This window comes from Theobroma cacao, chromosome 1, assembly GCF_053813885.1.
Source record: "Theobroma cacao isolate CCN51 chromosome 1, ASM5381388v1, whole genome shotgun sequence".
Classification (NCBI taxonomy): domain Eukaryota; kingdom Viridiplantae; phylum Streptophyta; class Magnoliopsida; order Malvales; family Malvaceae; genus Theobroma; species Theobroma cacao.
In genome coordinates this window covers 15,603,274-15,617,141 of record NC_142639.1, presented here as the reverse complement: position 1 = coordinate 15,617,141, position 13,868 = coordinate 15,603,274, and the positions used below count along the sequence as shown (strand labels likewise).

Below are 13,868 nucleotides of genomic sequence, written 5' to 3'. Positions count from 1 at the left end.
CATAATATACAATAACAAGTGATATTTTAATTAATAATATTTCGTCAAATATTAACCATAAAAATTTATTTAATTCAAAATAATATTATTTAGTTATCATGCTTTCTATCCCTTAACGTATGCAAGATGATTTGAAAAATATAAAAAAAAGTTTACTTTCACAAAAACCTCGTGAGGCAGATGTATCTCACCCAATGACGTAGAATGAACTGGAAACGATGGTTTTGCTGCTCATAATGAATGACTGATGGAATGACGCATGTTCAAACCATGCATAACAATGGCACCCAATGCCAAAGTTAAGGTTCGTCAACGCAGCCTAATTTCAAATCCAAATACAGAGTTTCATTTTGGAAACGCAACTGGGCAGGTTCAGAGTTTCCTTTTCTTCGGCCAATGGCAGGTTCAGAATTCGAATTGCACCGCCCTTTTACCTGCTTTTACAAGGTCAGTGCACATTAGGTTACAATCAGACTTTTTTACTTACCTAATTTTTCACGTTTCAAAAGAAAGATAAACAATGACTCTGGGATTGTCATGCGGATGCTTTCACACAAGGCATATGGCGTAGAATGCGAGTGTCTGGAGAATCGTCCTCACTCCAAAAGCGTTAATTGCAATTTTGCTCTTTAAGCAAACGCGAAACCCAACTCTCCCACATGCAAATGTATCACTAATTCATTTCTTTCTTATAACTACACTAGTTGATTTTCTTCTTTTTACCATTTCATTGTTACTAAACGTTGAGCAAAGTGCCTACGCCATTTTTCACTCAAACTGCTTCCTTTCTTCAACCTTTCTTTATTTTTAAAAAAGGGTGCCGAGTGATCATCCACAGGTATTCCAATTCTACATTTAGTCGTCATGGTAAGCTTGAAAACTATACCTAAAGACTTAATTTTGTCTAGTGGTTCATGCAATACATGTTTCATGTATTTCCAGTTTACAATTTTATGCTCTTATTATGTTAAGATGTTGGAGAAAATGATCTATGAGATGAAACCCTTTTGTTGTGTTTTTTCTTTGCCGTTTTCCGGGCCGTTGAGATATTGATGTCTTGATATATATATATATATATATATGCCAGTGCCACTATTCTTGTTGACTATCATGTTGGTTTCTATCGATCTTAATTTCTCCTTCTCACTGTCGATGTTTATAGGCTAATGAGATGAGCTTTGAATATGGAGAGTTGGAGGATTGGCGAGGGGAAAAGGCAGATCCTAGAAAACATGGTGGCGTTAGAGCTTCAAGTATTGTTTGTGGTTAGTTAGCTTTAGCTTTGAATTTTTTGAATGAAAAAAGAAAATTAAAGCTACCACTTAAGCCCATCACTTGGGATTGATTGTTTAGTAGTGGGATTGAGCCCATAAAACAGAATTGTTGTTGATAGCACTTTTATCTAAATTCTGTCATGGGGACGCATCGCATGCAGTTGTTGAGGTATTAGAGAACATGGTCTTCTTATCCAACGCCACAAACTTTGTTGCCTACTTTTTGAAGTCAATGCATTACCCGGCTGCTGAATCTGCAAATATGGTTACTAATTTCATGGGAACCTCCTTTCTGCTCACCCTTTTGGGGGGCTTCATCAGTGATTCTTTCTTCACAAGATTCAAGACATTCATCATCTTTTGCACTCTGGAGTTGCTGGTATGGTTAACTTCATGTTTCCCCCTTGTAATGTTCATTTAATACGCAAATTAAGCAAACAAAAATATTTCCATTTTACAAAGAAATTTTTTAATAAATAAATCACCCTTGTAGGGACTCATCCTGCTGACAGTTCAAGCTCAAGACAGTCAGTTGCAGCCAGCCATAAATAGCAAGCCTTCCAAGTCCCAGGAGGCTATCCTTTATACAGGGCTTTATGCCATGGCAGCAGGTGCTGGTGGCGTTAAGGCTGCCTTGCCTGCTCATGGTGCTGATCAGCTAGACCACAGCAAACAGCGTCTAATCTCTGCCTTCTTCAATTGGTACTTCTTTTCACTATGTTTCGGTGGTCTCATTGCGTCTACTGTTATGATTTGGATTGAAGAAAACTTAGGCTGGAATTGGAGTTTTAAGATTTCAGTGGTAGCGTTAAGTGTAGCACTCTTCATTTTCTCAATGGGGTTTCCAATTTATAGATACAAACGTCCTGGCGGAAGTCCACTGACAAGAATATACAAGGTAAAACTAAGTTTGTAATGGAATTGGAAGATCACGTCAAATTTGCTTCTAATGCGTTAGGCATTCAGTGTAGCTCTAACTTTGTTTTCTGAACTTTTGTGAGTATCAAGGTGCTTGCTTCTGCCATTCGAAACAGGAAAGCCTCACTATCAGAGGCAGAGAATCGGATTGAAATTTTTGGAGAAAAGAGAAACCATGATAAGTTCAGGTGTGTAGTAGGCTTCTACTACCGTTTTTACTGTTTACAAGTTAGAAAAGATCATGCTGGGAACATGGGTAGAAAAACATGGAAAAAAGTTGTGAAAATGTATACTACAATAATTCATTCAAAATCTTTGATGAAAAAGAGAATTTGCATATCTTTGACAGGCCTTAAGTCATATTAGATGCTACATTTTGGCCTCTCTTATATAAAGGAATTAATGAGTCAACATAAAGCGGATATGAATGAAAAACCATGTACACTTTTGCACCAGCTTCAAGCATGCTGTCTCCAATAATTGTAAGTAGTGATCATAATGCGCTCTAATTTGACAAAAGTCTGAAATTATGCAGGTCTCTAAATAAAGCATTAATTGGTGACTCCAATGTTACTGCAACTGAGGTCGAGGAAACAAAGACCTTCCTGGGCCTCCTCCCCATCTTTGCTAGCACGATTATGATGAACTGTTGCCTAGCCCAACTGATGACATTCTCAGTGGAACAAGGGAACATCATGAATAGATCGCTTAACAATTTCAAGATCCCTACTCAGTCACTTTCAGTGTTCCCCTTAATGGTCATGCTGGCTTTTATACCCTTGTACGAATATTCAGTACGCTTATTCAGAATAAAAAATAACCTTCCTGGAAGGCTTAACATGTTCCAACCACTCAGAAGGATCGGATTGGGGCTGGCTCTGGCATCAGGTTCCATGGCTGTGGCCGCTATAGTTGAGGCTAAAAGGCGTGTCGAGGCAAATAATAACGTAACATTATCTGTTTTCTGGCTGGGCTGGCAATACTTGCTGCTCGGCCTATCGGACATCTTAACTCTAGGTGGAATGCTTGAATTTTTCTACTCAGAGGCTCCAGATAAAATGAGAACCATGAGCACTGCACTCTCTTGGTGTTCAACATCCATGGGATACTTCATTAGCTCAGTGTTGGTAACAGTAAGCAACTCAGTCAGTGGACATTTTGGCAAAGAATGGATTGGAGGAAATGATCTGAACCACGCCCGTTTGGATCTATTTTACACGCTCCTTTGCATTCTCAACTTGCTCAATTTGTTGAATTACATATTCTGGGCTAGAAGGTACTAGATATGTATTTGAGAAACTGGAATGTGGCTCTTCTTGGCCCCATGGTTGTTGAGGGAAGTTAAAGAATGAAAAAGACTTTGATTTGGGAGCTGATCTGGCCTCTGTCAAGAAAAAATCTTGAACGTGTTTTGGATTCAAAAAATTGATGATCATCTTATTGCAGCAGCTCTTATTTATACAACTTATTTGTAACGTTCAACTATAATCGGTTTCTAAAAATTAGCAACTGAATCATAAAAATAGCAACATCCTATTTTAAAGAAAACAACCCTTATCTACGAACACAAATCCTCAGCCCCCCTTTTGTGCCCCCATTCGTGCCTCCTCTCCATATGTTTGCCATATGTCTTATCCCTTAATGAGATGTTAAAAAGGGTAATCCCATAATTTTTAACACCGTTAATGTCACTTTAAAAATAAAAAGAAACAAAATCTCATTCTAAGTTTTTTTCCTACTTGCTCCCTACTTCACTTTTACTTTGTTTTGGTTGCTGCTCCTCTTTTGCTTCACTTTTACCTTTTAGCGAGATACTTTTTGTAAGTTTTTTTATTAATTTTTTGGATTTCAATTTTATATTTATTGATTCATTACATGGTGTTTTATTGAATTTTGTGCTTGCAAATAATGTTTTTCATATTTTTCTTTTGAAAGGCATTCAAAATTTTTTTTTATGTCTTATTCATAATTATTCATGTTTCATTATGTATTTTGTTCTTTCATGAAAATATTGATATCAAATTTAGTTGTACGTGGTTCTCTTTTCATTAACTTTTAATTTAAGCTTTTTTTATTTTTTTTATTTTTTAAATTTTATATATTTATATATATGTGTATATGTATTGTTTAATTCAAATTTGATGTATTTTTTTCATTAATTATGTTTAATTAATAAATTCATGAGCATATAGAATGAAATAGTAGGAAAAGAAGGTATGATTCTTCTATTAATTTAAAAGATAACTAAATTTATTTATTTTTTATTTTTTAGGGTATGGATAAAGAAACTACAAATACAATTAATAAAAATCGATTATGTCGAAGATTAGAATTTATTGAAGATGATATTATCCCATCAATTGAACTAATGGAGGAGCAGAATCTTGAGCAAGATAAGTGTTCAAACATGATTGATTCTAATACTAATATTATGATTTCAGCTCATGCAAATATGTCGGAAGAAATTATTCCAAAAGTTGGAATGAAATTTGAAACAGAACAAGATATTTATGATTTTTACAACATATATGCCAAAGAAGTTGGATTTAGTATTTGAAGAATTAAAGGACATAAGGATAAGTATGGTAATTGGGTAGATAGGGTTTTTTGTTGTCATTGCCAAGGAACTCGAAGAAATGATAAAAGAGATGATAATGTCAAAAGTCATCGTCCAGAAACAAGATTTGGGTGCTTAGCTGTATTAAAAGTTTCACGATATGATGATAAATTACGTGTTGCTAAATTTATTACAGAACATACACATGTATTAGCTTCTCCGCGTAAGCGTATGTTTTTAAGATCTCAAAGGGTAATTAATCTCCCTCAAGCTGTTGAACTTGAAATCGTTGATTGCTCTGGAATAGCACCAAAGGAGAGTGTTGGGTTTTTGGCAAGAAAAGTTGGTGGACTGGAGAATCTTGCTTTTATTCCTGAGGACTACAATAATTACTTACGTTCTAAGAGAGCAGAAGCAATGAAAGTTGGAGATACTGGTGGTGTCTTAAAGTATCTACAAAATATGCAACATGATGACCCTAATTTTTCTTATGCTATCCAAGTTGATCTTGATGATCTCATCACAAATATTTTCTGGACAGATGGTAAGATGAAATTAGATTATGAATCTTTTGGAGATGTAGTATGTTTTGATACAACATATAGAAAAAATAAAGAGGGTAGGCCTTTTGCATTATTTGTTGGTGTTAATCATCATAAGCAAAGTGTTATATTTGGTGCAGCATTGTTATATGATGAAACATGTGATACTTTTATGTGGTTATTTGATTCATTTTTGAAAGCAATGTCAGTGAAAAAACCAATGACGATCTTTACAGATCAAGACGTTGCAATGGCGAAAGCACTTGCTTCACAATGGCCTGAAACATATCATCGTTTGTGTGTATGGCATATGTATCAAAATGCAGCGAAACATCTTAGTGATACATTTGAGAGATTTAGTAGTTTTGCTAAAGATTTTAGCAGTTGTGTTTATGATAATGATGAAGAGAAAGATTTTCTAAATGCATGGGATCATATGCTTGCAAAATACAATTTAAAAGATAATAGTTGGCTACATAGACAATTTGAATTGAAGGAGAAATGGGCTTTGGTTTATGGACGACAAAATTTTTGTGCAGACATGTCCACTACTCAAAAAAGTGAGAGTATGAATAACCAAATAAAAAATTACATTGGTTATAACTATGATTTATTACGTTTTTTTCATCACTTTCAGAGATTACTAGTTGATAGATGCTATGAGGAGTTGAAAGCAGACTACAAAGATAACCAGAGCAAGCCATCTTTACCAGTTCCAGTGGAGATATTGAAGCATGCAGCAGATGTGTATACTTTAACAATTTTTAAAATGTTCTTTAATGAACTTTGGCTTACTTGGGATTGTGAATTGTACACAACTGAAATCATTGGTAGTACTACTAGTTACAAAGTCATTGATCCAAGAAAACTTCGTCATCATACAGTTATATTTGATTCATCAAATTCGACAGTCAGCTATAGTTGTAAAAAATTTGAATTTGTTGGTATTTTATACGCTTATGCTTTAAAGGTGCTTTCCTTTCAGAATTTTAAACGAGTTCCAGATCAATATATATTAAAAGGATGGACTAAGGAAGCGAAGATTGGAGTTGTGGTAAATTCTTCAACATCCACTAGATCAAATGATCCTAAAGTAGATGTAAGTGCTCGTTACAAAGTTTTGCTTCGATGGTATTCTAATTTAGCAACAAGAGCTGCAATGAGTGAGCAATCATTTAATATGGCTATGAGTGATGGAGAAAAGACATTGAGCAAAGTTGAGACAGTTTTGAAGCAGTTATCAATTGAAGAGTCTCGAAGCTTCGAAAATGGAAAACAAGTTTGTCAATTTGACGAAAGTGGGCATAATGAGAAAGAAAGCCAAAAAATCAAGGGAATCAAATGTAAACCTAAAAATAAAGGAGATAAATCATCTCGACGACCAAAAAATGCTTTGGAAAAAGCTAAAAGAAAGAAAAGACTTCAAATTTATAAATTAGTAGAGACTCCACTAGTTCAAGAGGTAAGGGTAATAATTTCTTGATATCATTTTATATTATGTTTTGATTTAATTTTATAATTATTATTTCTTTCTAATCTATATAATCATGTATCTATTCTAATAATTTCATAGGATTCAAGTCAAATTGCTCATACTTTGTACCATAGTGCTACAAGTGGATTCAATCAATGTATTCAACCATTTCAATTTGTCCAAATAATTAAAATATTATAATAGTGAAAATAAATTTTACATTTTATGTATCACTCACATATTTGAATATTTAACAGCAAACTCATGTTGATATCCATCAATCTACTATCGCAAGCATGGTGGATTTACTACAAGTAATTCCTTTTATATTTAATAAACAAATTTATTTTTTTATTTTTGATTATAATACTTAATTAATTTTTTATTTGTATATGTATAGGCTCAAATACCACAAGTTCCTATTTCACAAAGAGAAACTTCGGAAGGAGATGAGAAAGATAGATGAAAGATATGACTTCATCACATATTTTATATATTATTGTAATTTACTTATGCAAGATAAAAGTGATTTATTTTGCTTTTGAGATAAAACTTTGGTTTTCATATTTGTTAAGTTCTATATAGTTTGAATTATGCCAAACATTGTTTTATTTGATATCAAGAATAATATTTTTAAGTTATTTTTTTCTTTTATGGGTATGGATAAATCCCACTTTTGTAATTCATGAAGTCAAATAGATATTGAGTTTTGCTTCAATTATAAATCCCATGTTGTTTTCAAGTTAGGCTTACATATTATCTATATCTCTTTGTTTTCTACCATAATGTGTATTGACGTGCTCAATCTAGGATAAACAAGTTGGAAGATGGTTTGCAATCCTTGTGTGATTACCTAAAGAATTAATAAAAAAACTTACAAAAAGTATCTCGCTAAAAGGTAAAAGTGAAGTAAAAGAGGAGCAGCAGCCAAAACAAAGTAAAAGTGAAGTAGGCAACAAGTAGGAAAAAAATCTAGAATGAGATTTTGTTTCTTTTTATTTTTAAAGTGACATTAACGGTGTTAAAATTTGTGGGATTGTCCTTTTTAACATCCCATTAAGAGATAAGACAGATGGCAAACATATGAAAAGGAGGCACGAATTGGGCCACAAAAGGGGGGTAGAGGATTTGTGTTCCTTATCTACAAGCTTTTGAAATATATCAAAAGACCAATCAAATAGCTGTTGACTTCATTGTGGCCTAGTTGAGGAAACAACAACCAACAACCCAGTAACCCACCCATGCATGTAACATTTTCTCCCTTTCCTTTAAAGATTGTGCTTGTCTTCAAGTGCAAATTTCGGAAACTGCTGTTGTAAATACTTCAACTCTTCCCATGTAGCTTCAAATGGATCTAGACCTTGCCATTGCACCAGAAGCTCATGGATTCGCTTGTGAACACGACAATCTAAAATGGCAATAGGCTGTATGATAGAAGGTTCTACTAACTGGAGGGGAAGCTACGTTTGAATTGGGTTTGGATTTCCAACGCATGGTTTAAGGATAAACAACATGGAACACCGAATGAATCCTACTCCCAAGTGGTAATTCAAGTTTATAAGCAACCTTTCTCATTTTTTAGAGGATCTTATAGGGCCCATAAAATCTGGCTGATAACTTGTGCATCCTCTTTTTTGAAACAGAAAGTTGTAAATAAGCTTGCAATCTAAGATACACCATATCTCCCACAGAAAACTCTCGTTCCCTATGCTTAGAACCATATATTTGCTTCATACGATTTTGCACATATGCAATCTTTTCACGAACTTCTCTGATAATGGCATCCCGACTAAGCAACTCTTACTCAACAAATTGAAGTTTAGTTATACCTGGAACATACGTGAGTAAAGATGGCAATTCCCTTCCATAAACCACTTCAAAAGGCGTTTTCCCAATTGATGAGTTAAAATTTGTGTTATAACAATACTCAGCCCATGACAACCACTTCTTATAAGTCTTTGGATGACAGCTAGAAAAACATCGTAAATACATCTCCAAACTTTTGTTTACCACCTCAATCTGACCATCAGTTTGAGGATGATAACCAGAACTTAAATTGAAAGCAGTCCCATTCCATCTAAATAATTCCTTCCAAAAGGAATTTGTAAAAACTCAATCTCAATCACAAACAATAGATCTTGGCATCCCATGTAAATAAAAAATCTCATCAAAGAAAATTTGAGCTATACTCACAGCATTATATGGGTGAGAAATTGCAATGAAATGGGCATATTTAGACAACCTATCCACCTCCATATATATAGTTGTTTTTCCACCTGAGCTAGGTAGTCTATCTATGAAATCCATAGATATGTCTTCCCAAATTCATTGTGGAATAGGTAGGGGTTATAGTAGGCCAACTGAAGAAAAATTCTCACTTTTATGCCTTTGGCAGACATCACATTCTTGAATAAATTTCATGATCTTTTTCTTTAAGTTTTTGCTGTAAAAACTGGCCCTGATTCGATGGAGAGTCTTATAGAACCCCTTATGAGTGCTATTGTGAAATTGATCAATAATTACCTGTAACGAAGAAGAGTTCTCATCCAAGTAAATTCATTTTTTGAAATACAACACCCTTTCTTGAAATTCCCAAGGGCCCACGGCTTCATCCTTTTAAACCAATTGAATGATTCGTTGAATGTTAGGGCAAGTAGCATGTTCCTCTTTAATTGTCTTCAACCATCCTGGGATGGGTTAAGAGATTGCTAGTAAGCTCCCTTCATAATCTTCCTCATACTTTCAAGACAAGGCATATGTAACAATATTCTCCTTTCCTTTTTTGTACTCTACAACAAAATCAAGTCCCATTAATTTAAACAACCACCTTTGTTGGGCTGTTGTAGTAATCTTTTGCGTCCATAAATGCTTCAAACTTTGATGGTCAGTCTAAATAATGAATTGTCTTCCAAGTAGACAGGGCCTCCATTTTTGAACTGCTAAGACCAAGGCTAGAATTTTTTTTCCATAGGTAGATAAAAATAAATTGCGTCCCTACAATCTTGGCTAAAAAATGTGATGGGTCTCTCTTGTCTCAATATAGCACCAATGTTGAATCCAGAAACATCACATTCTATCACAAATTGTTTGAAAAATTAGGTAAGGCCAAAACTAGAGCTTGAGTCATTGCCTCCTTCAATTGACTACAAACTGCTTCTACATTAGTAGACTATGCAAATCGATCCTTTCTAAGCATCTTAGTGAGAAGACTAACTATCTTGCCAAAATTTTGGATAAACTTTCGATAGTAATCACAAAGTCCCAAAAATCATTTCATGGCCTTTAATGTAGTTGGTTTAGGCCAGTTTGTGATGGTTTTTATTTTTCAGGATCCACTTCAACTCCATGGTTAGAAATAATATGACCAAGATATTTAACCTCTTTTTGCCCAAAAAGACATTTCTCCGTTTTAACAAATAACTTATGAGCTTGTAAGATTGAAAAGACAACCTCCAAATGCTTTAAATGATCATCTCAATTTTGATTATAAACCAAAATATCATAAAAAAAAAAGAATGAATTTTCAAAGATATATTTTGAATACCTCATTCATAAGGGACTAAAATGTAGAAGGTACATTGGTTAAATTAAATGGTATTACCAAAAATTCGTAGTGGCCTTGATGAGTATGAAATGCAGTTTTCTCAACATCTGGTGGATGGACTTGAACTTGATAATAGCCTAACCGAAGATCTACTTTTGAAAAAAATTACGCTCCATGTAGCTCATATAATAATTCATCAATTACTGGAATTGGAAATTTGTCCTTGATTGTTATTTTGTTCAATGCCTTGTGGTCAACACACATATGCCAAGAGCCATCGTGCTTTTTAACAAGGATCACCGGTAAAGAGTAAAGGCTGGTGCTAAGACGAATTACTCCAGATTGGAGAAAATTTGCCATAATTTTTTTCATTTCTGCTTTTTGAAAATGAGGGTACCTATAAGATTTTATTGAAACTAGATCACATCCTTTCATCAAAGGAATTTGATGGTCTTGCATCCGAAAATAAGGTAAAAAGTTTAGTTCCTGGAGCACCTCTTTGTATTTGTAAAGAATACTTTGTATCTCTGGCAAGATCACCCCTTAATTAGTAGCCTGAATCGAATTGACATGTAGTTTGAGGAAGACACCCAAATGATTTTTCGATTGAGTGATTGGATCTGTGGATTCTTGATCACTTTACTTTCAAACATTGTAGCACCTTGTAATGTCATCTCCTGACATTTCAAGTTAAATCTCATAAGAAGTTTGGAAAAATCCCATGTGATGGGGCCAAGGGTTCGAAGCCATTGCGTCTCAAGCACCACTTCACATCCTTTTAAAGGTAGTAAAAATACATCAATTAGTAATGATGCTCTCGGGAGGAGAAGTGGGACTCGTTGACATCTGCCTTGACTCCTAAGTCTTTCACCAGATCCTATCAACACTTCAAAGCTTCCCGCCCTCACTGGTTGCAAACCAATCTTAGCAGCAAACCCATCATTAATAAAGTTATGAGTGCTCCCAGAATCAATTAAAATAGTAGCAACATGTCCATGTATCTTTTCCCTTATTCGCATTGTCCGAGGATTGGAAGTGCCGGCTAATGCATGAAGAGAAATAGTTGAAGTATCATGAGAATCTTTGTTTTTTACCTTTATTTCCACATCTTCATCACTTTTGTCAAGTACTGCCTATATACAAAAAAAGTTTTTTGCATTTGTGACTTGACCCAAATTGTTCGTTACACCAAAAGCATAGTCTTAATTTCTTTCTTTTATTTAGCTCTTCAACGCTCAATCTTCTGACTGTAGGTGATAGGGTTGTACTTGCTAGTCGTGTAGAATAACCCTCTTACTTTGGTGCGTAAACATTTTTTACTGTACAACTAACCTTCCGCTCTAGTGTTAACCGTCATGCTTTTGAGAGAAGTTTTTAGATTGTACTTGATAAGCTTGGATGGTTCCTTTTTATTGCAATTTAGTAAGTTCTTAAAAAAATCTAAATACTGGTTTGGTTAATACCTTGCGTGAAGACCTTTTTTGAAATAGTCCCATGAGACTTCTAGCTTATCTTCCTTCAAAAATTGAAACCATAGTTGGGCTTCATCTTCTAAATGAAAAGAAACAATGGAAACCTGCTCCCCATCAAGTGTTTCATGGAAATTAAAAAATTGTTCAGCTCTACAAAGCCAACTTGTGGGGTCTTCTTCTCCTTTGAATCGCGAAAAGTCCAATCTCATTGGTTTAAGGGTGTAAGCGGATGAAGCATTACTACTCGTTGGTGTTGTCCTGCTGTGGGATCCTTCACCTGAAGATATATCTCTTTCTTTGTGAGGTTGAAACGATAACTGCTTTATTTTTTAGAGGATTTCATTCAACTAGTTAGCAAATGCTTATTGTCCTTTTGAGAGTGTCTGAACTTGGTTAGCAAGTGCTTCCTACCCAAAGGAGAGAGACTAAATTGTAGTCTCCAAGTTTCCCATATGTTGCTCCATACCTTTTGCCAAGCTCTGATACCACTATGGAATGTAGCTCTTCTTGGGCCTTATGGTTGTTAAGGGAAGTTAAAGACTGAAAAAAGACTTTAATCAGATTGGGAGGTGGTTTGGCTTCTACCAAGAGAAAATCTTGAATGTGTTTTGGATTCAAAAAATTGATGATCTTATTGCAACACTTCTTATTTATACAACTTATTTGTAACGTTCGACTATAATCAGTTTTTAAAAATTAGCAATTGAAGCATAAAAATAGTAACAACCTATTTTAAAGGAAACAACCTTTATCTACAAGCTTTTGAAATATATCAAAAGACCAAACAAATAGTTGTTGACTTCATCATGGCCTGGTTGAGGTAAAAACAACTAGCAACCTAGTAACCCACTCATGCACGTAACAGAAATACAGCTTGGTGTTTCAAAGCTTTACCACTAAGCTGTATTAGTGTCTTTCCTTCTTGAGATTGTGATGCTGCAGATATGCAATACCATTAGGATTTTAGGACATGATAGAAATCTATTTCCACCAAATTAAGCAAACAAAATGGAGATAAAATCTTGCAAGCGTAAGACAAGCAAACAAAAGTTCCCACAAACCGAGCAGATATCTATGTATATACAAATTCAGCTTAATTAAGGTGTAATGTGTCTAGCCCAAAAAATGAAGGCTAATAGTCCGTGTATCTCTTTCTGTCAACATCTTTAAATTTTTATAGAGCTTTCCAATTGTTCTCATTAATTTTTTTTGGGAATAGAATATGGATAAATCCAAGCAATTTTTTTATTGGGCAAGGATCTTGCCAGATTTCTTGATATCAAATATGACCTTAACATAAAATCTTTATAACATCAATACTTTTTTGTTTTGACTCAAAACCAAAAACATAATGATTCATAAATCCACGATAGATTAGAACAATTTTTGTCTCACCTCCACTTATAGAATCAAGATTGTTTTGTCGATGTAAATGGGGTTTAATTGGAATTCAAGATATCGACAAAATTTACTTCAAGTCCAATCTTTTAATAAATATTATCTTTAAAACATATTTCTCCTTTATCACTCTGTATGTAAAAAGAAAATTATATGAATAGTTTTGGAATACAATGAAATCAACGTTTAACTTCGTTTTTACACTTTACGAGAGTAACTGCTAAATGGACCTAAAGATTTGCAAAACTATTTGACCTTAGAGCTTATTTTCTACAACAAATAAATTATAAAGAATTTGAACTCTTTTGGTAATTAATGAGAACTTAAGTATTTATGTTAATTTTCAAAACATAACATTTCTCTTACTCTTGATTTTTTTCTTGTCTTATTTATTTTTAGTGTGTCAAAATAGTTAACAATAAGTCTTCTATATAAGCTTGCATGTGTCTCTTCTGAAAGACACAACTCTTCCATCAAGATACTTTTTTATCTTAAAGATATATTTATATTTTGCACAACACAATCTTTGAATAAATATATTTTTTTAATAATCACTTTATAAAAAGACAATCGTTCATTTCATAAAAAATAATTTTTAAACTATAATATAAAAAAATAACTTTACATATCTAAACTTTTAAGTTATATTTTTTTTTGTGGTATTATAATTTTTAGATTTAGAAGTATTT

At 33.8% G+C, this 13,868-nt stretch overlaps 2 protein-coding genes across 2 annotated transcripts; both read left to right on the top strand.

Annotated features, from left to right (window-relative positions):
• Positions 1-573: 573 nt before the first annotated feature.
• On the top strand, positions 574-3,640 carry LOC18612662 (protein NRT1/ PTR FAMILY 4.2-like). Its single transcript, XM_018118691.2, has 6 exons — positions 574-867; positions 1,163-1,265; positions 1,436-1,653; positions 1,768-2,172; positions 2,283-2,380; positions 2,728-3,640. Exons 1-6 carry the CDS (start codon positions 865-867, stop codon positions 3,473-3,475), a joined length of 1,575 nt encoding a protein of 524 aa, XP_017974180.2. The 5' UTR covers positions 574-864; the 3' UTR covers positions 3,476-3,640.
• A 1,340-nt stretch (positions 3,641-4,980) lies between these two features.
• On the top strand, positions 4,981-7,231 carry LOC108661586 (protein FAR1-RELATED SEQUENCE 5-like). The gene is made up of 4 exons (XM_088806744.1): positions 4,981-5,802; positions 5,929-6,570; positions 7,023-7,079; positions 7,166-7,231. The coding sequence occupies exons 1-4, from the start codon at positions 4,981-4,983 to the stop codon at positions 7,229-7,231; spliced, it is 1,587 nt and encodes a 528-aa protein (XP_088662870.1).
• The last annotated feature ends 6,637 nt before the right edge of the window (positions 7,232-13,868 follow it).